Source organism: Choloepus didactylus, chromosome 2, assembly GCF_015220235.1.
Source record: "Choloepus didactylus isolate mChoDid1 chromosome 2, mChoDid1.pri, whole genome shotgun sequence".
Classification (NCBI taxonomy): domain Eukaryota; kingdom Metazoa; phylum Chordata; class Mammalia; order Pilosa; family Megalonychidae; genus Choloepus; species Choloepus didactylus.
The window spans coordinates 63,706,535-63,734,304 of NC_051308.1; the positions used below are offsets into that span (position 1 = coordinate 63,706,535).

The 27,770-nt window shown below is 34.7% G+C and overlaps 1 protein-coding gene across 2 annotated transcripts in view; it reads left to right on the plus strand.

The window, feature by feature from the left end:
• The window catches only part of ZBTB41 (zinc finger and BTB domain containing 41), a 58,385-nt gene that overhangs the window by 7,793 nt on the left and 22,822 nt on the right, over nt 1-27,770 (plus strand). For both annotated transcript variants that reach the window (XM_037825103.1, XM_037825104.1), the window contains exons 3-10: nt 201-408; nt 1,118-1,187; nt 2,986-3,133; nt 8,927-9,056; nt 12,693-12,788; nt 13,695-13,801; nt 15,221-15,326; nt 27,503-27,591. In XM_037825103.1, the coding sequence (XP_037681031.1) occupies nt 201-408; nt 1,118-1,187; nt 2,986-3,133; nt 8,927-9,056; nt 12,693-12,788; nt 13,695-13,801; nt 15,221-15,326; nt 27,503-27,591 (954 nt within the window). The remainder of the gene's footprint in view (nt 1-200; nt 409-1,117; nt 1,188-2,985; nt 3,134-8,926; nt 9,057-12,692; nt 12,789-13,694; nt 13,802-15,220; nt 15,327-27,502; nt 27,592-27,770) is intronic.

The following is a 27,770-nucleotide window of genomic DNA, read 5'->3' on the forward strand; positions in this document are numbered from 1 at the left end:
GAGCATACTTTGCACAGCAAGCTCAAAGCAATAAGTCTTGAGAATTATCAGAAGTAGAAATTTAGGTAATTTTTTTTCTAGTTGTGGGTACAAGTATTGTATTAAATATGATTTTAACTATCAGATTTTGTTCCATTGTTAAATTTCAGTCCCTATACAGCAAATATAATGAGCTTAATTCTCATTTCTCTTTTTTCTAGGAAAATATGAGAGCCACACCCGTGTTCACACAGGTGAGAAGCCCTTTGAGTGTGATATTTGTCACCAGCGCTATTCGACGAAGTCTAACCTAACTGTTCACAGGAAGAAGCACAGTAATGAAACAGAATTTCATAAGAAGGAGCACAAGTGCCCTTATTGTAATAAACTTCATGCAAGCAAGAAGACTTTAGCCAAGCATGTTAAGAGGCAAGTATTATCTTGCTTCCATAATTTATTGTGCTTTCTAATTTATATATGTAATAAGCTAAAAATATCTATGCAGTGCTTGTCTCCAGTTTTTTCATTTTGCAGAGGCTACAGATTAATTAAGAAAAGGGAAGCAAATGTTTGTTCATAATGGTCATCATGCTATTAAGATGAGTTTTTTGATGTTGAAACAAGAATTATAGTTCATAATATAGAAGTTTAAAATATACCATTTTGGTTAGATTGTTTTCTATTTTTTGGTTTTTATAAGAATGTTTTTGGAAATGTATGGTTTTAGAACTCTAGGAAATTTATTCTTCGTGCTTGCTCAACTTTGTCTTTAATGTATAAAGGTTCATGAGAGAAGGAATATATAATACAGTATTGTAATTTAACTCTAAGAAATTAAATGTACTGAAATATGAATAAAAATATTAAGTGCATTGCCTTTCATATTATGTGTAAATAGCTAGATTCTTGAATACATTTAAAATATAATTAGACTTTTCTTTGATTATTTCTGCATAAACTTAGGTATACAAATAAATTTATTGAATTATAATTATACCTGTATTCTTAAAATACTTATCTGTACTTATCTGCTTGAAAGAGAAATCAGTGCCGATTCTTCTAATCACTTGTCAATAGATTCATATGGAGTATTGACTTAATATAATCTTTTCCTAATAATTTTCTTTTTCTTTGGTAGATTTCATCCTGAAAATGCACAAGAATTTATTTCAATTAAGAAGACTAAGAGTGAAAGTTGGAAATGTGATGTAAGAGGTTTTAATTTTTCTCTGTATTAGAAAACCGAAATAAATGTAATGCTGCCTTTTCAGAAAGTGAGGTAATTAGGGTTTTAAGTAATGTAATGTAACTACTTAACTTATCTCACATCTAGATACTTTCTTTTATACAAAATTATCCTTTTTTTTTTTTTTTTTTTTTTGGATACAAAACCTGGTATGAGTTAGTTTTTAGGTGATGGACCTGAAAATGGAAATCCAGATTTTAATTTTTATTGTAATTGTTGTACCATGTATTTACAGTTGTATATAAACTATAATAATATTATTGCATAGAGCTTAAAATGTTAGAATTTCTCCTCCTATATCTGGTTACCTGTTGCTCAAAACTTAATGGCTTTAAACAATCATTTTATTGTATCACACCATTTTGTGTGTCAGGAATTCAAATTTGGGGCAGGGTGTTAACTGTAATTTTTCTGTTCAGTGTGGTGTCGGTTGAAGTCACTTACTGATTTTTAGTTGGTGAATGTTGGGTCTGGAGGATCCACTTCCAAAGTGGGTGGCAACTTGGTGTTGGCTGAGGGCTGGGAGCTCAGCAAGGACTGTTGTTGGTGGTGGTGGGGTATCTCACTTTTTCTCCAGATAATTGGTTTCTTTGTGGGACTACTTGGGCTTCCTTCAGCATGGCAGTTAGATTCTAAGAGGGAATATGTTCCAAACAGCTTGGGCAGAAACTGCAAGGATTGTTATAGCTGCAGAAGTCCAAGAATGTCACTTCCATTATATTCTATTTGTCAAACAAGTCACTGTAGCCAACACAGATTAAAAGGGAGGTGAATTAGACTCCACTTCTTAAAGGGAGAAACAGCAAAGAATTTGTAGGTATCTTTATTCCACTTTACCCCTAAAGTACTTTTTCTGTATTTAGGTGAATGTTGTTTAAAGGGATCATCAGCTGTCATTATTGTCTTCCTTATTTGTCTCCCTTACTCCTAGGATACAATTTATATATACAGCAAAATTCTCACCAGTTCTCTCATTTCAGCTTTTAGGAATTGAAGTTTACTAATTATTTAAATCTGCATAAGATACGTTCTCCCCATAGGAGCAGATATTGAACCTTAATAAACATCATCTTCAACTGTAAAATGATGATAATAATTATATCCACCTCATAGGATCATTTTGAGAATTAAGTAAAGTAATTTGTGAATTACTCAGCATTGTGCCTGGTGTACGGTACATGCTTTATTATTATTAAAATAACATCAATAGTAATTATTAATAATGAATTATTTTTTTATATAAAGCTCCCCTCCTTTTTAAAATCCACTGTCTGCCAAATTTCTTTAAAAAGTTTTCTCTTCCTTTTTACTTCAAGAGAAATTTTGAAATGATTTTTCTGTGGATTCTTACTCATATTCCTAATCAAATAAATGGCAACAAAAAAAAAACCTTTTATTCATGACAAAGAAGTGACTTAAAATAGGATTTCTAAATCCATTAAATATATGACTAGAATTTAGATTATTCTACAGCCCTATCAGAGAGTCCAGGAGTTGAAGTTCAGTCACTTTTAGTTCTAATTTGAAATAATGCTTTACTATAATTTTTCCAGAGAAATTTTTTCTGCGAAATTAGAAAATAACACTTGTGTCATTACTGACAGTTTATCTTAATATGTAATTTTGGTTAGACTTTTGATAAGCTTTCTGTTGGGAGAAATTTCTCCTTACTTACATTTATGTATTTTTTTTCCCCCAGGAGATTTGTATTTTAATTTTTAATTCAGGTTCTCTTACATTTTATGTGTATATTTATTTAGATTTGTAAGAAATCCTTTACTCGAAGACCACACCTGGAGGAACATATGATTTTACATTCTCAAGATAAACCTTTTAAGTGTACCTATTGTGAAGAACATTTCAAATCACGGTTTGCACGGTTAAAGCATCAAGAAAAATTTCATCTCGGTAAGGAAATTGTTTTTCTAAAAACAATCTGTTCCAACCCAGATTAGCCCCAAGGCCAAAGAACACACCTGACATGGAGTTACCCATGAGTTTAATTTAGGGACTTATGAAACAGAAGACATCCTGATAGTGATGGGTCAGGAGTGTGAAGTCAGTGTTCTGCCATTCTGCAGAGAGAGAGAGAGAGAGAGAGAGAGAGAGAGAGAGAGAGGCATGCCAACAGGGGGCTGCTTATAAAGGTTTATGACAATGGAGTTTCTTGCGAGATTTGGTTACAACAAGGTGTCCCAAAATTTCGTTACTAACAGTGATTAGGGAAGGGAAGTTTTAATGCTTTCCCCCCTGGGGTAGGGGCAGTTTCCTGGTCATGTATGTGACTGCGTGTATCTCAGTAATGGAGGAGAGAGCGGGGCCCAGGGCCCTGGGTCCTCACACGTTAGTAACAATCATTGATTATCACATCATGTTGGAGGATCCTGCTATTATTGAATCAACCTTGAAGAACTTTGAGTATTGGTTTATGAGAGGAAAGTCATATAAATTGGGAGGAGTACTGGATTTGTTGCAGTTCCTGGAGGTAACTGGTTTGTTTGCTTGTTTGTTTTGAGGGCAAATGTGTTAGTGGGCATAAACTTAACATTTATTCTTAGTTGATTGATGGATAGGTTTGTAAGTGCTTGGAATGAAGCATTTTTTGGGTTGGGGGGAATTCATTTTATTTTTCAGGGAATATAATAAACTTAGTTTGGAATTCAATATGATATTTGATGAATTCTGTCCCTAATGCTTGTGGCCAATATGGAGACTTACAGGCTGGATGGTAATACAGTTAGGTAAATTTATGACAATTGATCCCAGTAATGATTTATGTTATACCAGGTAGAGGTCTCTTCCCTGTCCTATTCCATGTTTTTATTGATGACTTTGATAAAAATATATACTTCATGCTTATGAAACTTGTAGATGACATAAAGCTAGCAGGGATCATTTATATTATAGCAGAAAATAAAAATGCGAAAAACCTATATGCTACACTGTAGATCAAAACAAAGTTAAAGTGTAATTAAGAATAAATATAAAGTTATAAAGCTTTGGGAATAATTTGACTTTTATTCACTAGGACTTGCTGAACTATAAAATGGTAGAGTATCCAAACTCCTCATTTTACAGATGGTCTTGAAAGTAAAGGCTTTTTAGATACAGTGTGAACCAATAATGTGACGAGTGACAAAGACCTATGTAGTTTTAAACTGTATTAATAAAAGTGTATTGTTCAGAGCTAGTGAGGGTAGTAGTCTAATTTTGAAATGAAAATTGTGTTCACTTCTGGATACTGCTTTTAAGATGGAAATTGACAAATATGAATTCTAGAAGTGAGTAATTATGGTGATAGAGGGTTTTAAAATCAAGTCATGTGAAAACCTTTTGAAGGACCTTGAAATATTTTATCTGGGAAAGGGAAGTAGAGCAGCTATCTTCAAATGCTTTCAAGGATCTATTGTGCAATTGAGAATACTTGATCTTTGCAATTCTAATATATAAGTGTTTGCTGGAAGATAATTTATCTTTTTAGTGTTACCCTTTCTGAATTCCCTTTGCTAAGTTCTTTCATAGTATTACATCTCAGCATTTCTAAGAAGTCATTTTATTGGGGGAATTAGTGTGTTTCTTCTTTTTTGAAATGAAAACTATAGGTGTTATTTTTTGTGCCACCTTGTAGAAATGTCTTAGCAAAACAATTTTATGGCTAACATATTTCCTTCTATCTCCTTTTTCTGTTCCTGTTTTTTTTTTTTTTTAATTTATTTCAACCTTTTTAAAATGCATAATGTAGTAAGTAAATATTCTAAGAACAATGGGTGGAAATTCTAAGGTGTAGGTTTACTTTCAATTTAGAAAAAACCTTTTTAAGTATAAGAACATAAAAATTAAAGTGACTTATCTTGCACAGTAGTTACTTTCCCATCAATGAAAGTATACAGGCAGATACTGAACTGATCAGTTTTTAGAGTTGTTGAAGAGATCATTTCTGAAAAGATGGTTGACCTAGAAGATATTTAAGATTTCTTGTTTCTTCTTGTTTTACTTAGATTAATTTAAAGGATTATTTATTTTTCTGTCATGCTCCAGTGGATCAATAAAAAGAGAAATTCCAGAAATGCCAGGAAGTAAGGAATAGCAGCTAATCTGTTAACTGAAAAGTTCAATGATGAAAAAACCCAAGAGAAATACATTCAACTTAGGAAATATTTATTGAGCAACTGCTAGCTATGTGATCAGCACTGTGTTAGGATCTGGGGATAATATTTTTACCAAATTAAATTACTGCCTGGTCAGGAATCAAACCAGTGAATAAATTACATTGTAATGCTGTGCTCACACAAATATTTTACAAATGATTAGGTAATAAAAGTTGATATTTACTAGGTTATATTCAGAAGAAAAAGTTTAATAGGTGTAGCATGGTATAGAAATGGAAGTAGAAGAACTCGTAGGCAGGTTTGTTTTCCAAGACTAATTTAGCAATTTTCCATGGGAGCTGAAACAGTCACAGAGCTTATTTCCTCATTTGTGAAAGAGGACTAAATGAGGTAATACGTACCAAGTACATAGTGCCAGACATAGTTTGCCTTCTCTTTCTGTAAATATGTTATTTCTAGTATTATTTTTTAAATCGTATTATTTAATTACAGAATATAACATATGTACATCAAAGTGATAACTTTCCAAGTGCAATCCAACAAATACTTAGAGGGCAAACTTCAAAGAATGTCATGGTTCATAATTCCATGGTCTCAGCCATCTCCCTATTGTGAAACATAACCCAAGTGCAAAAAGGTAACATCTTTCAAAGTATGCTTTAGCAAGTAGTTACATAGGAAATCTTCAAAACTGTTATGAGTTAAAGTGCCATAGTTTCAGTTATTTCCTTATTGTGAAATACAACACATACTCAGAAAGGTGACAGATTTCAAACTACAATTCAACAAGCAGCCACAGAACAAACTTCAAAGGATGCCATGGGCCACCACACCACCATTCCAATCCTTTCCCTCTAGCTATTCCAACACCCCAGCAACCAAGAAGAAGAAAATTATATAGAAATTCAATAGTCTTAATCCTTTGTTAAATTCCATCTTGTCTGTTGCTACCCCTTCTTCTAGTTTAATCACTTTCCCGATCTTCAGGGATGTCTAGGTAGTGATGACCCTAACTTGTTCATGTTCAAAAGGGGTGTCAACATTGTGGGAAAAAGGGACACATCTGGTTGATGTTTTTGAAGAGGTTATTGCCTCTGGGTTTTGGGACTTAGCTGGCATAGGAGCTCACTGGAGGATTTAAGTTTCTGAAGAATAAACTTAGTGAGTGAAACTTTTATAGAGTCTCAGGGACTGTATCTGAGATAGTATTAATTATTAATATTTTCAAAACCTTGGAGAAATATGGCTTCTGAAAGAGAACAGTAACTTTGCATTTTTGTCTACCATTATTTAAGATAATAAGTAAACCAAATAGAATACCATTTTGAGTATTATATATAATATTTATATAGCTTCCTTTGCATCCCCTCTCTATGCTTCTATTCTCTTGAAATCACTATATACTTCAGATAAGTGGTTCTCAATGTTCAGTGTATATCGCAGTCATTTTGAGGACTTGTTAAAAAATATTGCTGTGTCCTACTTCTAGACTATCTGATTCAGTAGATATGGGATGTGGCCCAAAATTTGCATTTCTAAGTTCCTAGGTGATGCTGATGCTACTAGTCCTGACACTAAACTTTGAAAACTACTGTTTTAGATTATTTCAAAGCCATATTCATGCTACCTATGTGAGGATTAAGTAATGCAGTTTGTACAGTTAAGGGAGAAGAATTCTTAATATTCTATTTATAAGTGTAAAAGAGAATTTGGCTTTAAAGAGTCAAATCTTGTAATTCTGTCATATCTAGAGAGTTGCCATGAATATTTGCTTTAGTTTAAGTTCCCAACTTAGCTCCATAAATGAAAGTTCAAAGAGTTTTAGCTGCTAGAAAATTGGATCCAGTGTAGGGGGAGAATGAAACTGTTATTTTCTTTGAAGGCTCCTGAAAAATAACTGAACTTGAAAGAGGATGCTTCATTTCTTCCTTTACCCAGCTGATGTTTTACTTGTAGATATTGTACTCTTCCTGTAACATACTCTTCCCATAGTGTGTTTGTCTTGGCACTTTTATTTTTTTCATTATTTATTTTCAAGTATTCAACTGCTGACTCTCCTTTTCTCAACTTCTTGGATCCTTTTCAGGAGTGAGGAAGGGGAGGAGGTTAAGGATTTCTCATAGTACTTAACAGCATGCTAAATATAAATTAAAATTCAGTAAGTACTTATTGAATGAGGTAATAAAGGAGTAAATGATTCAGATCCCATGGAAGATGAAATATTAGAGGTTTTAAATTAGAACATGTTAAAGATTCTTAATATGATATACATTTTGAGGTGATTTCTTGTGTTAGTTTCTCAGCTGCTAAAACAAATACCATGCAGATTGGTTGTCTTAAACAACGGTAACTTAGTGGTTCACTGTTTTGAGGCTAGGAGATGTCCGTTATCAAGCCATCAGTCTGGTGATTCTTTCTCCTTGAAGACTGTGGCCTTCTGGGGCTGGCTGTTGGTGATCCTTGGGCCTCCTTGACTGTTCTGTCACATGGCAATGATCCTCTCCTTTCTCTTCTGGATTCTATTGACTTTTAGCTTCTTGCTCTTCCCGTGTTTTTTTTATTACTACTGCTGAATTTCTTCAGTTTTTAAAGGACTTTCAGTAATCTGGATTAAGCGCCAACTTCATACACTTGGGCCACACTTTAACTAAAAATAACATCTTCAAGAGAGCCTATTTACGATGAGTTAATATCCACAGGAATGTAGATTAAGAACATGTGTTGTTTTGTGGGTACATAATTCAATAACTACATCTCATTTCTAATGTGCAACATGTTGAGCCCTCCCCAAAACTACTGCAGCTAGTGAACAATTTTGATGATAGATACATTTCTGAATTCTAGTGTCTAAGTGCCATTTTTTTACATTGTTTTATTATGATTAATTCTTCATTAGAATTTGTTCTTCAGTTTAACCTTCCAAATTCTGTGACATCTTCCAAATATATAACTTCCTGGAACTGTATTTACTATACTTCTTTTTCATACATTCTTTTTCTTTTAGTTTGCCATTCAGTAGAATTCTGTCTTCTCTCCATTTGCTTTTCGGTAAAAATCAGTGTGAGATTTGTAATCCAGCTAATGTCAATATTATGGTGTGAAGCCTGGGTTTAATTTTCTAAGACTAAACAAATGTGCCACAGTATTTTCAATCTACTATCATCACGGAAAACTTGTAGTTATTAGGAACAGCAATACGTTTCCACACCATGAACTTTTTAAAGTCCTGTATTTATTCTTCCAGAGTTTCTCATTTCCTCCTTTTACCAGGCACTTAGTATGTAGCATGTACTACATTGTTCCAGTCTGATTTCAAACTGGGAGTTGGCCATGTCAATTTGTTAACGCGTTAGTTTTTTCAGCACTTATTATATGTTGGTGAGATGCTAGGCGCTGTACTCTAGGAATATAAAGACGATTGTGAGCTGCTTTCTAGGAGTAAACAATCTAGAATAGAAGAGAAAATATAAACCAATAATTGAAGTATACTATGATATGTGTACTAATTATAGTAGACCTGAATTTATAGCACATCTTTTAAATTCAGCTTAAGTTTTAAACTTTCAGTACACACTGTTCTTTCCTCTTTTAGGCCCTTTTCCGTGTGATATATGTGGTCGCCAGTTTAATGATACTGGAAATTTGAAACGCCATATTGAATGTACCCATGGTGGAAAGAGAAAATGGACTTGTTTTATTTGTGGAAAATCAGTACGAGAAAGGTGAGGAATTATCTGCTCACCAGGACAAATCCTGGTACTGTTATATAGAAATAACAGTTGTGACGTGTAAAATACAGTAGAAGATGATATGAAGTCAAGATTCGCAGTTTTAGATAGTAGATTTAATATACGTATCATTTTGTTTCTTTCTGAAACCTCACTAAAAATGCATTAAAGAGTTGTAGTGTGTGTGTGTGTGTGTTTAAAGACAGTAAACTATAAAGACGGGGAAAAGAAAAGCTGCAAGAGCATTGCAGATTTGGGGAGCCAGAAAGCAGATGGATCAGTGGTAACTGACTTAGCAGACCTAAGAAAAAGAAATCTCAAAGTGGCAGTGAAGAAATCTGAATCCACAGAATCCACAGAAGACAGCATCAGGTACCTCTAGAACTGGGGATGAAGGAGGGGCAGAACAAGGAGCACTAGAGTAAAAGCCGTTTTAGAAGTTAGAGCATTGGTTTCCTTCCACCACCCATGGAGGCCGTTGCTGCTAGGCAATCTGGATCTTTTTCTTCTGACATAGAAATAGAGGATTGCTGGACTGAAATATGCCATGTGGTTATGCAATTAAATGTATTCCAATTGCTAAAACCAGTGAGTCCCAGCTCTTAACCCTGCCAACCCCTTGGTTTTTAGACTTTACCCTCCAGGCAGCAGATTAGAATATTTATTCCCTGAAAATATGAGGAACATAAGGACTAATGTATTCCCTGACAAATGGTATAGCCAGGTTACCTACAGTGAAGCAAAGAATCATCAAGACTCATCCATGCTCTCTGACCTTCTCATCCACTTTTTAGCCTATTGAACTTAATTGTGAGCAGAGGGTCAAAGATAAGACATGGGAGAAAACCTTTAAAATGGAAGAGAGATTCCAACACAAACAAGCAGGAAAAAAAAAAGAGCTTGAAGGAAACAGATTATGAGTGAAGAAGAAAACTTCAAAAAAGAAGTGAACAACTATTAATGTCCTCAGCTGAAGATAGAGAATCCATTAAGCAAGAACAGAATGCTGTATTAAAGGATCACAAATCAGAGCTCTCAAGTTAAAAGCATGATGTCTGAAGTTGAGATCTCAGTGGAAGAGTTGGGGGACAAAAAGTTGAGAAAATCTTCCAGAAAGTAGAGCAAAAAGACATAGAAATGTAAAATAAAGATTAGAACATAAGAGGACCAGATAAGAAGAGGTCTGAATAATAGGAGCTGTAGAAAGAAAGAACAGAGAAATTAGGGAGTACAAAATCATTCAAGAAAATTGCCCAGAGCTGAAAGACATGAGTTGTCAGATAGAAATGACCCATCAGAATGTTTAGGGCATTAGATGAAAATAAAGCTGCACCAATGTACATCATTGTGATATTTCAGAATCCTAGGGACAGAGAAGCTTCTGTAAGCTTCTAGTGTGGAAAAAATCACATACACTGAGTCAAGAGTTAGAATTACTTGAACTTCTCACTCAACAGCAACATTAGAAATAAGACAATGCAGTAGTACCTGCAAAATTCTGAAGGAAGGTAAACTCCAACCTAGAATTCTATCCTCAGTCAAACCAGCAAGTCTGATGATAGAATAAAGACATTTTCAAGTTCTCAAAAAGTTAGGCTTTAAAATTCTCTTTGTCAGGAAGTTACTGACATTTGGCTCCACCAAAATGAGAAAGTAAACCAATAAAGAGGAAGACAAGGACACAAGGACTACAGGAAATAGTTTTAACACAGGAGAGAAGCAAAGGGAATTCCCAGGAAGATGGTGAATGAAGATCCTGAGATATCCACTGTGCAGCATATAAAATGGGCAATCAGTACATACTCATCATACTATTAGTAGTAGTAGTCAGCAAAGACAGGTGAGGGTTGTCACTGCTAAAAGCCCTGCTGGTATGTTTACTCTTATCTAGGGGACAGAATGGTAGAGTAGCTCTGGCCCAGATTCTTAACTGTACTCTGCCTCTGTATAGTACTTCTGTGTGCTAATGAGTGTCCTGTTCTATGCCCTGCTGCTTAATATAACTGAGTATACTCATTGAATTTCATAGAAGTGTTCTTTTTTGACCTATCGGTGATACATAAAGCAGCCCACTTACTTCAACCAAATATTTCTACTAGATTTCCAGTACCTGGTCTCTTCTAGTTCTTCAATATGTTCTGATTGGTGAATCTTTTGTTTTCTATTATTTATTCATGGTTTTACCCATGCTAGAAAGGGCTCCTTTTGACCCTTAGAGAAGCTACAGCTAGATTCTGATCCAGAATTCATATTATCTTCTGGGTGCTTTATCTAATAGTAGCAATATTGTTAGGTTTGTGCTTGCTACTCAGCTTTTCAAAAGTATGTAATATGTTGTTTAGTGGTACATGTATAGATAAAAACAAACAAAAAAGGCAAGAGAATGCTTAACATGAATGTTACTTCTGAGGGGGAAGACAGGAGGATGAGATCAGAAAGGAATAGCCAGAGGCATTCTAAGTCATAGAATATTCTATATCCCAAGCTGTATATGAGTGTCTACTTTAATACTGTTTAATACATGTCACTTCCCTAAAATAGACAGCTGAATATGATGATGGAATAGGAAAATCAGTATACTATATTTATGTGAAAACATGTAATTACTGATTGATAAATTGTAAAGTTAATGTATGCATTATAAATTCATTTTCCCATAAATAGCTTTCTATAAAAAAATTTTTAAAAGGCCAAGTAAACCTTGCATCTTTTTGCTATTACTTGTTAGGGATCTAGGAATATTTTTAGAGATGTGTTCCACAAAGCTGGATACATCTTCAGGCTGGCACGTGCCAAGCATCCATGGCACTTTCAGAAGAGCACCATCTACTGGCAGAGCTCTACCTTCATTTCAGATTTAGTTTTTAAGCTCACTAGTTATGGAATTGGAATAAAAACTAAGTAGTAGTGACAGCCAGAAGGTTCCTGCAAAAGTCAGCCACACTTGCTTTCACTTTCTGTTCCCCCCCAAATAACTTTGTCCATCTTCATTCAGCAGTTTAAAAATGTGGGAAAACTGACAGTTGAACTACAGGGACTGCTAGTGATGTTCTTAGAGCAGTAATGATTACACAGTAGCCATCCGTGGAGCTAGGGGAGCTAGGAATAGCAATAATTGTATTCTTTATATAGGTTCCCTTTTTTGTGGAAAATATTTCTCTGCCTTAGGACATTCTTTGAACAAGTATTGAGCACATATTTGGAAGGAAAGTACTGATAACTGGATTCCTTATATTATTAAACCCTTTCCACCAAAATTCCCATCAGTTTTACCTAATTCAGTAGTAATGATTGAGCATCTTTTATATATAATTCTTGAAATTTTGTTTCAATTACATAACTAAATTTCTGAGCAAACCAGTGGCAAAGGAAACCACAGTTAAATTTAATTTTTTTTTAAGGCAGGAGACATAACAAGCATGTTTCTATAGTGGTGATACTGGTCCAATAAAGAGCAAAAATATTGTAGGAGAAAGGGAGAACTGTGAAAATACCTGTTAGTTTGAACACCTTTCTACTAACTTGGAAATCGAAGTTTAATATATACACTGTCACTAAAACAAATCTTTTAACTAATATATGTGTATGTGTGTGTGTGTATATATATATATATTTTTTTTTTAAACACAGAACTACTTTAAAAGAACATTTAAGAATTCATAGTGGAGAAAAGCCTCATCTTTGTAGTATTTGTGGGCAAAGTTTTCGTCATGGGAGTTCATACAGGTAAGTCAAGCCATTTTCCCCCCTTTAGATTAAATAAAATAAAATTTCCACTTTATTTTAATTGTTTTCTTATCATTGCTTTAGTTACATAAGTTGAATTAAAACATTTTATAGCATTTATGAGAAGTTGTGCAAAAACATTAGTGTAAAACTTTACATTACAACTTTTAATATTGTCTTCGTTCTGCAGTATGAAATTACTTTTTAAGCTGTTATTATTTAAATCTTTATTTCCTTACTTTTCCTTGAGTCAGAATTCATTAACACTATGGTGTTTTAAACTTAATGTATTTCTTCACTCTTTGTCATTAAATAGTGTTTTATTATGAAGCTAACAGCAAAGTTGAAAACTGATGTTCTCAGAAAGCCTTGTGTGCATTAATTATAATTTAATTATTCTTATGGCTGAATCTTTGACTACATTTACAGTTTCTGAAAAGTCACGTTTGTATTTATAAAATATAATTGTTGACTACCAGTTTATAAGTGACATCAGTTGTTCAGAAAAGGATTAATCCTCAATTATTTGCTGTATCATTTGTCCGATTCTAATTCCTTCCTGATTCACTTATATTTCTGAGACTTAACTGGTCAGATAAATAACAGGCCTAGACATTTGGTAGGTTGATTAAAGTAGATTTTGTATCCAAGAAGTTAGGAAGGAATATTTTTATCAAGAAGTGGTATAAACATGTACATATGATGAAATGCTTTTTTGGAAGAGGTAAGATCCCTGGTTTCAGGTGATAAAAGAGTGAGGGGGACTCTGAAAGTCATAGAAATAGAAGCACATAATCAGTGAGCATGTTTGAGTAAACATTCCAGTTCTCATTATTTATGAATTATCAAGCTTATTCCTTCCATGTCACCAGTTTCAGTGCTCTTCAGTTTTGTTTTTCCTTATAGACTTCACTTACGAGTACATCATGATGATAAAAGATATGAGTGTGATGAATGTGGAAAAACATTTATTCGTCATGACCACCTTACAAAGCACAAAAAAATACATTCAGGTGAGCTGTATTTTGTAATGCAGTTTTCCAAAATCCTTTTTAAAAGCATCTGAAAAAGATACAATACTACGTCATGTTTATGTTGGCTGTAATGTTAATAATTTGGTATATGGGGGTCACCCTCTATAATACTGATTCTAAAGACCTTTTTAAAACACATCTGAAAGGTACATAATTTTAAGACATGTTTTTTGTTCACTGTAATTTTAATCACTTGTTTACCCCTCTGTTATTATAAAGACTATAAAGTATATTTTAAAGTCTTATTTTAATCAAATTCTCAGAATTTGTATTTTGCATATTACATGAGATTATGTGCAATAATTGCCATTGGCACTGCCCTAAAGGGAGAAGCCAAGGTAATATTTTTCATTTTGATCGGATTTGAGAAGTTGGTATAACTTAGGTGTTTAAAAGGAAATAATTGTAACTGAGTGTTATAGTTTATGTTATAGTGAATTTTGAAGCCTTATGTTTGGACAAGAGTACCTTAATAAATCCTGATCAATTTCAGATCTTTATACTGTGTTTATAATTTTTATATTCTGGGGATTTCTTTCATGTTTTCCTCTCAGACTGATGTTCAGGAAGTGCTAAGAGAGCCAACTATATGAGCACAATTATGGGAAAGAGCCATCTCTATGAGCACAATAGAACAGGTGATTATTACTATTATTGTAAAAATAAATTAAATATTAAGTATGCCACAGATGGTAATTATTTTCTTAAATGATCCCAGTGAGACAGATTGCAGTTATTATCACCACTTTTAAGAATTGCTAAAGGTTTCATGACTTTTTTCACTGGAATTATGCATTTTTGTTCTTAGGAGAATTCTAAATTCCTAATTCAAGGGTCATGTGATTTAATTGCACACTGATATTAAAGTTTTGACGGTGATTTTTAATGACCAACACTTTGTAACTTAATTTAAGAATAGGATAAAAATTTGACTCATCTAGAATTTTTTCTTATATTTGTGTTTTGGCTCATTGCAAATGTGAGAAATCCCATGAATGAAAACTTGTTTAAAAGTAGAATAAAAAGATCTGAAAATGTTCAGGTCCTTTTTTTGAAGAGTTAGGCATCCTCACTTCCTTTATTGCATGTTCATTTGAGGTATTTGATATTTATCTTGCTCTGTTTAATTGAAAGGTAAGATTTGAAGTCTACCACAAAAGGCTATTACCAATTTTTTCTCCAAGTGGGGAAAGGATTCACATCCATAAAAATAAGCATAGTTTCTTTGAAGAAAGATATTTGAGTGAGGAATATTAAGGAAATAGCCTAGAACAAATTGTGGTTTTACTTTCTGGTATATTTGCCACTGTGTTATCTTATTGTTTGGTAATTTATTTCTGGAAAAAAAAACACCTGAAATTCATATTATAATAAAAGTATTTGAATCTTTGTTTTAAGGAGAAAAGGCTCATCAATGTGAAGAATGTGGAAAATGTTTTGGTCGTAGAGATCATCTCACTGTTCATTACAAAAGTGTACACCTTGGAGAGAAAGTGTGGCAAAAGTAAGTGAAAAAAAAACCATTTTTTTCAAAATTACTGCATTGGATAAGTCTTTGTTAGAGGAAACTTTTCTCATGATTCATTTTGTTTATTTGGGGACAGATTAACCAGGTTTCTGTCTCTAATGTCTCTTGCTTCTCAACAGACCTAACAAAATTGAGAAAAGCATTTTTTTTCCACTTGTTTTCAGTTGATTCAAAGTCTAGGCGATGGTAGATGTTAAAGTTAATTACTAATATAAAAACTTGACATTCTTTGGGGATTTCATTTATCTTTTGTTGCTGTGGTTCTTCGAGAGCTGAATGTGCTGCCTCTATATTCTACCTGATAGCAATTATTAGGAAATGTTTGTAGTCAAATTTTAAACCTATTTCTAATCACACTAAGCATTTAAAATACTTTATTTGAAGGAGGGATGTGCTGTCTTGAACAATTTTTTAATACAATCTAGATACCAAGTTTAACGGAGGTTAGTTGCTGTGTGTAAATGTTCAAAGAATTCTTATTCTTGTACTAGGTATTTGGAATGAATGGTAAGTAATAGACATGTAGTGCCAAGGAAATGAGCATTCAATCAACAAAACATATATAGTATATATAAAAGCAGGAAATAAAAGACCAGTTTAATGAAGAGTAGAGAGAGTGCTGATTTGTGTTAATTTTTTGCATTTTTCATGTATTTTTTTATTTATTTCATTGATTTTGTTCAGTGATTTACTCATTGAGTTAATGTATTCATTGCATCAAATTCATGGATTCATTATATTCATTATAATTATATATAATATTCATTAATGCATGATATGCAAGTATTATATGCTTGGTAAGTACTGGAATATAAAGATACATGTGATATTGTACAGAAAAAGAAATAAGAACTTCAACACATTATATGAATGGACAGGAAATGGACTTAGAACTACAGACTCATTTACTCCAGAGATTCTCAAACATTTATTCCTCAGGACCTCTCTGTACCCTAAAAAATTGAGTCCTTCTGGAGCTTTTATTTATATAGATTATATCTATGTTTTCCATATTAGAAATTAAAACTGAGAAAATTTTCAGTCTTATTTATTTAGTTAAAGATATGCACATATAATATAAATACCATAAAATATACCCACTTAGTATATAGCCATGTAATATAATAATGTACCTGCCTTATGTTCACATAAACAACAATTTTTTAAAAAGTAACTACAAAATAAAAAATATGAGTGGCATTGTTTTTCATTTTTGCAGATCTCTTTGGGATTAGTAGAACATAGCTTAGTTGTCATATCTATAGTGATATGTTGTAAATGAAGTAAATGAAGAAAATCTAGCCTCACACAGATATGTAGTTCAAAAAAAGAAAATTATTGTAATAGCCTTTTCAGATAATTGTACCTATTCTTGTTTAATACTACACCAAAACTAAACAAGTGGTAGTTTCTTAAAAGTTAGTTGCAAAATAGAATATAAAACCAGATTGTTGGAAAGAAGATGGCAGCATAGAGAGAAGTGGAAGTTAGTTAGTCCCCCTGGAGCAACTAATAAACAACCAGGAACAACTAGTAAATTATCTGGAATAACTGCTGGGGGACATCTGTGACTGTCCACACATCGTGCACCAACCTGGATTGGGAGGAATGCCTGAGATCGCAGCATGGAATCTGTGAGTAGAAACTGCAGATCTGAGCCAGGAGCCCCCTCTCCCTATGGCAGCCTGAACTACAAAGCCTCACTGTGATAGAGAGCAGGACTTTCTGAACAAATGAATATACCTTAGTCCAGCTCCAACTGTGGTTTTACTTGGCAAATGTGGACTGCTCAGTGCAAGCTACAAATCTCCAACAAGCAGACAGAGGCTTTTAGTGACAACTCACATTGAACAGCCAGGGGACTTCTCTGTCCCGGGATGGGGAGCCCAGAGGACTAGGCGCTATCTCTGGCTGACAGGTGAAACTGGGGGCTGTGGAATGTCCCTGAAAGGGGGCTTTATGTCCATTTTTCTCTTTCTCAACCTGAGCTCTCAGTGGAGAAAGCCTCAGCCATTTTCAGTTCACAGTGCTCTGACCCAGAGTCAGAGACAAAGAAACTATTTAAATGCAAATGATAACTCCCTAGGGGATGTATCTTCCCTAAGAGGAAGGAGGTGGTACCAAGCTCTACTACCCACCTTCCATTCAGAACCAGACCCCAGAGCCTAGGGGAAAACAGCCAAAACAGAAACTAAGTGGGCAACACCTCATTACACCGGTCAGAACAACAGGCTGACAGGTGCCACCTGCTGGGCTGGTTAGGAAAAGCAGTGGCTTGAGGCCTAGAGGGTGTGTCAGTCTTCTAAGACACACCTTCAGGGAAACCTGATACTGAATATTGCCCCCTTCTGGGACCTGAGCCCATTCTGGTCTGGGAAAACATGATTGGAGTAACCAAGGAAACCAGATGCCTAGACAACAGAAAACTACAATCTGTACTAAGAAAAAGAAAGTTATGGCCCAGTCAAAGGAACAAACTTACACTTCAACTGAGATACAGGAATTTAAACAACTAATGCTAAATCAATTCAAAAAGTTTAGGGAAGATATGGCAAAAGAGATGACATGTATAATGAAAACACTGGGTGTACATAAGATAGAAATCGAAAGTTCAAAAAAACAACTGGCAGAATCTGTGGAAATAAAAGGCACAACAGGAGATGAAAGACACAATGAAGACATACAACAGCAGATCTCAAGAGGCAGAATAAAACACTCAGGAACTGGAGAATAAGACACCTGAAATCCTACACACAAAAGAATAGGTAGGGAAAAGAATGGAAATAAATGAGCAATGTCTCAAGGAATTGAATGACAACATGAAGAGCATGAATGTACGTTTCATGGGTGTCCCAGAAGGAGAAGAGAAGGGAAAAGGGGCAAAAGCAATAATAGAGGAAATAATCAATGAAAATTTCCCATCTCTTATGAAAGACATAAAATTACAGATCCAAGAAGCACAGCATACCCCAAAGAGAATAGATCTGAATGGGCCTATGCTAAGACTTAATAATCAGATTAACAAACATCCAAGACAAATAGAGAATCCTGAAAGCAGCAAAAGAAAAGCGATTTATTACATGCAAAGGAAGCTTGACAAGACTGTGTGGATTTTTCAGTAGAAACCATGGAGGCAAGAAGGAAGCGGTGTGATATATTTAAGATACTGAAAGAGAAAAACCACCAACCAAGAATCCTATATCCAGCAAAACTGTCCTTCAATTATGAGGGAGAGTTTAAAATATTCTCTGACAGACAGACAGTGAGAGAGTTTGGGAACAAGATACCTGACCTACAGAAAATACTAAAGGGAGCACTACAAACAGATAGGAAAAGACAGGAGTGAGAGGTTTGGAACACAGTTTTGGGTGATGGTAGCACAGCAATGTGAGTACACTGAACAAAGATGACTGAGTATGGTTGAAAGAGGAAGGTTAGGAGCATGTGGGACACCAGAAGGAAAGAGGAAAGATAAAGACTGGGACTGTATAACTCAGTGAAACCTAGAGTGTTGTGATAATGTGTACAAATATGTTTTTTCATAAGGGAGAACAAATGAATGTCAACCTTGCAAGGTGTTAAAAATAAGGAGGTATTGGGGGAAAAATGCAGTCAATGCAAACTAGAGACTATAATTACCAGAAACATTGTTTTATCCTTCCTTTAATGTGACAAAGGCAATATACCAAAGCTAAGTGAATTTGAGAGAGGGATATAAGGGAGGGGTATGGGACTCTTGACATTGGTGATGTTGTCTGACTCTTTTTTTCTACTTTAGTTTAATGCTGTCTTTCCTTTTGCCACTTCCTACCTGTCATGTTTTTTTTCTTTTTTTTTTGTTTCTTTTTTCGTTTTCTTTTGTCTCTCTACCTTCTTTGACTCTTCTTTGTGGAAGAAATGGAGCTGTCCTTATATAGATAGTGGTGATGGTGGTGAATACATAAATATGTGACTATACAGAGAATCATCAATAGTTTACTTAGGACGGAATGTATGTTGTGTGAACAAAACCATCTTTAAAAAATGGGTTGATGAAGAAAGCTTGAAGGCACTGTATTGAGTGAAATAAGACAGACACATAAGCACAAATATTGCAGGGTCTCACTAATATGAACTAGTTATAATATGTAACTCATAGAACTGAAATGTAAGTTATCAGGATATAGAATGAGGCTAAAGAATGGGGAGTGGTTGCTTATTATGAGCAGAATGTTCAACTAGGTTGAACTTAAATGTTTGGAAATGGACACAGATGATGGTAGCACATTGTGAGAATAACTAACAGTGCTGAATGTTGTGTGAATGGAGTGGAAAGCAGAAGCTTAGAGTCACGTATGTCACCAGAAGGAAAGTTGGAGGTTAAAAGATGGGAATGTATAAAACAGTGAATCTTGTGGTGGGCAGTGCCCATGATTAACTGTACAAATGTTAGAAATCTCTTTCACGAATCAGAACAAATGTATGACACTATAACTAGAAGTTAATAATGGAGGAGCATATAGGGAAAAAATATACCTATTGCAAACTATATACTACAGTTAGTAGTATTTTAACAAATGTACTATATCAGTACTATGAGTCAGTAATGGAGGGGGGTTGTTAGGAGAATGGGAGGATTTGAGTTTTCCTTTTTTGTCTTTATTTCTTTTCTGGAGTAATGAAAATGTTCCATTGTAAAAAAAATTAATTGTTCTGATGGATGCACAGCTGTGTGATGGTACCAGAGGGAATTGATTATACACTTTGGATCTTTTGATAATTGTGTGGTATGTGAACAACCTCAATAAAATTAAAAAAATAAAAAAAAAATTAGAAAAAACAGATGTTGGAGTTTTCATACTCTGTTACATCCAGTTTATTGGTCTGTTTTGTATTTTGAATGGATCTTTTACTCTTGCATAGTTTTGTAGTATCATGCATTTGTTCCTTGGAAAATATGGGTTAGGCACATTTTCCAAATGATAGCCCATTTCACAACACAGTATCAACAGATCACATTTGTTAATATTGCCTCCAGTCTCTCAGAAAGGCGTAATGAAAACTTGTCAGTCATAGTGCCAGATACAAGTTTTGCAAAATTCTTATATTCACTTGAAAGCTCAAATGTTATCTTTGACAACAATTATTATTAGTTGTTTTCCTTGAAGTAACAAGCTCATTTCATTTAATTTTTAAGAAAAATATCTGCCAAATATTCAAGTCTGTGTAGCCATACATTCTTTCAAGTAATGTTATTCCATGAAGAAAGTTACTACTTTACCTTACAATTTTAATAGTCTCATAGGTGCTTTTTCTTGACACAACCATCATCATACTTTGGTATGTAGTTGAAGGGCTTCATGTTTACTTCCCCTTTCATCACACAGAAAATTAAAAGGCCAAGGTTTAAGAGATTGTTATTTAACAAAATTAGTAAGTTTTACTAATTTATACTGTTAGTATAGTTTGGTTCCACTACCTTGTTCAGTGCTAAGGTACCGGCAGTTTTAACCACCATTGCTTTTGTGTCATTAGTGTAAATATCAACACAGTGCAAAAGGCAAATAGTATCTTAGTATTATTTTGAAAATAGTTTTGATCTTGTAAACCTTGTGGAAGAGTTTTGGGGATTCCTCCAGGGGTCTGTCTGCTCGCCTAGATAATTGTGAAACCAAAATCTGAACCTCTGGACTCTATTTGCTGCAAGAGCTCGCTAATGGTAGATCCAGACTATGGAGCTTTACATATAGAACTTGGACTTCATCCTATGTGACAAAAAAAAAGAAAAAAAATTGAAGATTTTATACGCAAATAACACATTTGGATTTGTATTTTAGGTAGAGTACTGTTAAGATGTATGGAGCCTGGATTTGAGGTGGATAAATCTGGAGGCAAGTTATCAATCAGTTAGAAGGTTGCTGTAATCTAGGTCAAAGACCGTAAGGGCCTAAACCTAAAGAGTAACGATAGTAATGAATAGTGGAAAATATTTATTTGAAACATACTTGGGCCCTTATTGGCAATACTTGGTGATTCACTGGGGAATGAGGGAGTGGGAGCAGTCATGGATGATTCCGTTTTCAAGCCTGGGTAGATGATACCAGCCACTGAGAGAGAAAATGTAGAAGATAGAGTAGGTTTACAGAGGGAGATGATGAATTGTTTGGTTGTACTGAGTATGAGATATTCAATATAAATTATCCACATAAAATTTGATAGTTGGCTATTAGTCTAAAGCTGGGCTGTGGATAAAGATTTCGGGGTTGTGAGCATATAAACACAGATCATCCATGGAGAGAATGTGGAGAGTGATGAGGAGTAGTGCTCCCCCAAACCCCACAATTCTTCCCTGTCTCTTCTTCTTTCTAAACTTTTCAAAAAGATTTCTCTACCTCAGTATCCACTTCTGCACTTTCCATTCACTGTTGCAACCTGTTATAATCTCATCTTTGATCTTACCAACACTTCTCAAATTACTATCAGTATGACTTCCTTATTGCCAAATCCAATAGACATTTTACAGCCCTACTCTTACTAAGTATCTCTGCTTCATTTGGAACTGTTTAATCACTACTTCCTTGAAAATCTGTACCCTTCATTGTCCATGTGGTTTCCTGGTTTTTTCTTGTACGTGGATCCACTGCTTTTTCATTGCCTCCCTTCACTTCCTTTATCTACCCTCCAACTATTGTTTTCTCCAGTGTTCTGCTTGGCCAACTGTTTTTCTCACTCTATCCAGTTTCTCAGGGCCAAATGAGGGAAAAGGCCATAAATTTGTAGCAATGCCATTGTACACAGTTACGTGATTATGTTCCAGCATTGCTGCCCTGGACTGTATCCAGTATTACTATTATCCAAGTCAGATATGCTGCAAAGATACAGACACATGTGATTAAAGGTGTGATAAAGATACTTGTGCTGACAAATAAGCAAATTATTTGTATTTGGTAAAAGTAGTCATGGGTATGGGATATGGATATAGGACATGAACCTTTTCTATAGGCTATTAGATAAGAGAAATTATAAGTGAAAGCCTAGAAGTTAGGAAGTGAGGTTGGACTGAGGTTACACGAATACAAGTCATATTGAAATTATTGATTAATGTTCTGGTTATTTATTGATGTATCACAAATTACCTCCAAATCTAGTGGAATGAAACAACTATTTTATTATATATCACAAGTTTTGGGATAGGGAATTTGGTTAGGACTTGGCTAGGCAATTCTGCTGTATGTGTCATTGACTGGTCTGTTCTGGATTGTCCAAGACAGCTTCACTCATATGCTTAGCATCTTGGTAGAAATGACCGGCTCAATTGGACCATCTCCATTGCCATGTAATCTCAGGACCTCTCCAAGTGGTTTCTCTAGTAGGGTATCAGACGTCCAACATGGTGGCTCCAGTTTCAGGTGCCAGTGGAATCTGCTATTCCTCTTAAAAGCTGGGCCTTGGAATGGCGTCCCTTCTGCCATTCTCTATTGGTCAGAGCAGTCCTAGGCTAGCCCAGATACAAGGGAGAAGGAAACAGGGATTCTCAAAGCCTACTACACAGCCTCCACCTCCCTATTTTCAACAAATTACTTGTCTACTTAGTTCTTTAGAAAATCATGTCATGAGACATTAACTTTCTCAGTTTTTTTAAATATCCTTCTGTAGTCTGACCTTCTCTTGTCCATATGAGTAGATGTGCTTTTTTCTCTTTTAAGCATTATCTTTCCATTTTCCTTCTTGATCTTCATTCCTGACCCTGTTTCATTAGGGGCCCTGTTCATCAGTATCCTCCCTTTCTCCTATGTCTTCAGCTTCTTTTGATTTGGGGGCTGGGGTGGGGTAGAGAGGATAAACTCAGTTATTGACATATTGAAGTTGAGGTAGAAATGACTAGTAGCAACATGTGGCTTCCAAGGTCACCCTGTTAATTGACATCTAGCTGGCAGACTGGGGAAAACACACTCTCTTCTAATTTTCTAAATTTCTTAGCCTAGAAATACCTCATTTCCACTCAAATTCTATTAGTGAGAACTAGTCACACACACTCACCTAGATGCAGGCTGAACTGGAAAATAAATTAGATAGCTGCTTCCCAGCAACAGATACGCTATGAAGGGAAGCAGGAATTTTTAGTAGGCAGTTAGCTGTTTCTGCCATAGTCCACCTTTCTGGTAACCTTTAGAATTCACTTTTCCTAAGGATACAATCCAAAGTCCCATCCAAATACTGCATCCAGCTCAAAGTCCAGGACCTCAAAGAGATGCAGAGTCATTTGCAGTGGGCTCAGGTGTGGCTCTTTGTGGTCTGCCAACTTGTGAATTAAAAGAAAGGTTATCTGCTCAGATTCCTCCTCCCCCAACACATAACCCCCTCAGTATACAGTAGTGGAGTGGTGACAAGATAATAACAATAAACGCCCCCATTTAGAAAAGGGAAGAGTGGAAAAATACAATTGTCTCTGTCCATAGTAGTGATGAAATCCTGCCTGCAGGACAGATTTGAGGCTGTCTATAACAATATGATATTTTCTGTGGCCTTTGTAACTCAAAGCTTTTTTTATCATTTTTCTTACTATTTGGGGTTCAGAAACAGATTTTAAACTCCGTAAAGCCCTTGACTTCTGGATTCTGTTTTCAACTTCTGCTAGATAAACGGCCAATTCTTGCCTAAGGAAGTATCCTTAGTAGCCATTAGTAATCAACACACCCTGATGTTCTAATATTAGCAGCCGATATATCCTAATATCCACTCTAAAATTTTCTTCACTGTTGACTCACTAAGCCTACTCCTGTTACCATTTTCAGTTATATGTGATCAAATACAATCAATTTAGGTACCTGTTGCCTTAATCTACTCTGTTTTTTTCATTTATATTAGTTATATGTTACCTTCAGGCATTTGTGTTCACAACCCTTGCTAGATTATTGTTGCAGTCCACACACACTGCTCTTAAGTTAGAAAACTATGACAAAATAATGGTGAAAGTCTTTCACTGAATAAACTAATGTACAGGAAAACCAACATAACATGCAAAGAGAATCAATATGGCCAATGGAATTAAATGACTAAAACAACTAAAATTTGCTGACCTTGATGTTTGTTTCAGGCATGCAAAATTAATTCATGAAATCTGGCCAAAAAAAAGAAGTCAACCCCTCCTCTTTATATTTTTCCGTACACATAAGTATGTATTTATGCATGTATTTACATATGTGTGCATCCATTATGCTTTTGTAGTTTGACTATCTCAGCGATAATCCCAAAGCAAGTCCTGTTTAGTCATCCATCACCTAAGAATATGAATCCTGAGTCCAAGATGAAATGCCTTCTGTACAGAGACAGGTCCAACTGCACTAATATCTTACAAATTTATTATCAGAGTGTTACTACAATAATCAAAAATGGTTATTGGTTACAAAAAAGAGGTTTAGATGGAGTAAGTCAAGGATGCAAATTTAAAATTCTGTGTTCAGTAAAAGATAAACATAAAAAACATGTTGAAAAGAGAACCTCACGGATGTTTATTGTGGGACTTAGCCTTAAGAAAATAGTTCTACAAGCTCTCAATGTTGACTAAAAAAATGAGTGAATACCTGTCTAAAACCAGTATGCTCTTTTTCCTTTCCTCAACTTGTAACTACCTGTTTTGTTTTTGTTTCTGTTTGTTTGTTAGTTTCAAGTTCAGTTTGGCTCTCTTTTCTTCTCATTCTGGATACCGTATGGAAGATGATCTCACCTATTCTAAGGATTGTCACTATTCCTTCTATATCTGTGTCATTATTTGGGTCTGTCTCTGAGTTTCATGCTATTTATACATTGGTCTTCTAGAAGTATACTTTGATATCACATAGCTACCTCAGATCTAACATGTCCTAAACAGAACAATCATCCTTTTGATTTTCCTCCTGTTTTCCTTATATAAATTACCGATTGATTGAATATCAGTCAAGAATCATTTTAAATTATTCTTTCTGAATTCTGTTGTTTTCATCCTTCTCTAGTGGTACTCTAGTGGTACTGCTGTTACCTTAGTACAAATCCTTTCCATCTCCTGAGTTATTGCACTGGTCTCATTCATTGATGCATTTATTTCAATGAACAAATATTTATTTAGGTTTTATATGTGAAGCAGTACGCGTAAGTGCTAGAGACACAGTGTGGTGGAAAACATACTACATTAAAACATTAGATACCTGCTCTCATGGATCTATAGGCACTAACTAGTCACATGAATATGTGTGAAAATTACATTTCTGAGAAGTATTATGAAGAATGTCTACATGGTACCATGATAGCATATGAGATAGGAAATTGGCCCAGTTAGAGAAGTCAGTGAAGGCCATTTTGAGGACGTGATGATAGAGCTGAAATCAAAGGAAAAGGAAAAGTAGAAATTAATGATGAAGAAGAAAAGGAAGAATGATGTAGGAAGAGGAACAGTGCTTTCAAAGTCTTTGTGGTGGGATAGTGCAGCACAAGTTGAAGGAATTGACAGCTCAGAGTTGCTAGAGTATACACAGCAAGGAGGAGATGGGGGTATGTTGCGAATGGAGAGGTAGATACCGTGTCTGATCCATGTGGGTCCTTATAGATTTTATCTTTATCCTAAGTCCACTGTGAGGCAATTAAATTGTTCTGAGTATGTTTGTGTTGTTCAGAACATCACTTTGTTCGTAGTATAGACCAAGATTTCTCAGCCACAGCACAGTTGACATTTGGGGCTGGATAATTCTTTGTTTTGCAGGACTGTTCTGTACACTGTAGGATGTTTGGCATAGCCCTGGCCTTTACCAAGTACAAGTAGCAGCCTTCCCCCTCATTTGGGGACCAAAATCATCCCCAGTTTAGGTTGAGTACCACTACCTTATGTGTTCTCAAATTTTTGACTCCATTAATACCCCTTTCTGTATGTGCCCATGGTGACCCTGTTTATATATCCATTTAGTACTTAATGTGAATATGAATGGAGTAAGATAAATCAAGTGTACTGGTTAGAAATCCCTTATAAGATTATCAGTGACACCCTCAATTCACTGAATTCAAATGATCTTAAAAGTAATTTCTAAAAGAAAGGGCCTTGCATGGTGTCTTAGAAAGAGTAGCTTCTCTGTAAATGTTGGGTTGGCTGAATTGAATGTGCCAATGGCATTTGAACCCTAGATATACTATATTGCTAGTTGGCAACAGTGTGCTGAACATTCCAGTTAAACTCACTGTGTATGTTAAGAGCAAAGTGTCTTACAAAAGGACCGTAGTAGCCTAGGTTTGATTTAATTATTTTGCCATGTACTCATTAGATATGAATTGCTTCCTAGATGAAATGACATGACTTTCCCAGTAACTACCACTTAAATGCTAGTCATTTTACAAATATCATGGTTCTCCCAATTAAAATTTGAGCCTAGGATTGTTTAACTACAAAACATTTGCTCTTAAGTTCTACACTGCACTGCTTTACTGTTACTTTTTGTGTATTTACAGCTTTATTTATGTCTATTGTTCTATAAAAAAAGGGGGCTGCTATAACACTTTTTATTTAGGTATAAATTTATTTTATTTATAATTTCAGATTTATACCATTTATTTGTTATAAAGTGAAGCAATGAGAACAAGGCAACTTTTTTGATGAACATGAATGTTGAGATTGCTGCAATTTCTTTTTAATCAGCCTCAGCATCTAATTCTTTTTTTAAAAAGTTTAGTTATGGTGTAATTTACTTAAAGTGAAATTCACCCTTTTTTCATGTATAGTTCTGCAAGGGTGACAAATGCAGCAGTCATGTAATCACCACTACAATCAATATATAGAATAGTTCCATCACCCCTCCCATTTCTGCCATGCCCCTTCCTAGTCAATCCTTTCCCTCCCCTTCATCCCTCCATTGATCTGTTTTCTGTCCCTATAGTTTTTCCAATTCATATTTTTAAATAGCAAAAATAATAATGAAAAAGTTCAATAACTTAAAGTAGTTGAAAATCTAAAGACTTCTTTTTATAGATTTGTTTGTTGACTATAATTGGAAAAGACTCAGAGTAAGGTTGATATTTTTCTGTTCCCTCAGAGTTCTATGTTTTATTAATGTGAGAATTATATGTAAAGTTATAAATGAAGTTGTAACTTGCTTTCATCATGTTACCTATTAAAATTATATTGCAAAATTTAAACCTTTTTATTTTCTCAGATATAAAGCAACATTTCATCAATGTGATGTTTGTAAGAAAATTTTTAAAGGCAAATCAAGTCTGGAAATGCATTTTCGGACACATTCAGGTAAAACTTGATGTGTGGTTTATATAGATTTTTATATAATCATTTGGGAGTAGAATATGGAAATTTAAATTTCATTGTTCTTCATTAATTTTTTTTCCCATTAAGACTTTCACTCATCATGTTAAAGTTCGTGTTGGAAAAGAGCAATATTCAGATCTAGTTTCTATTATATAAGTTAC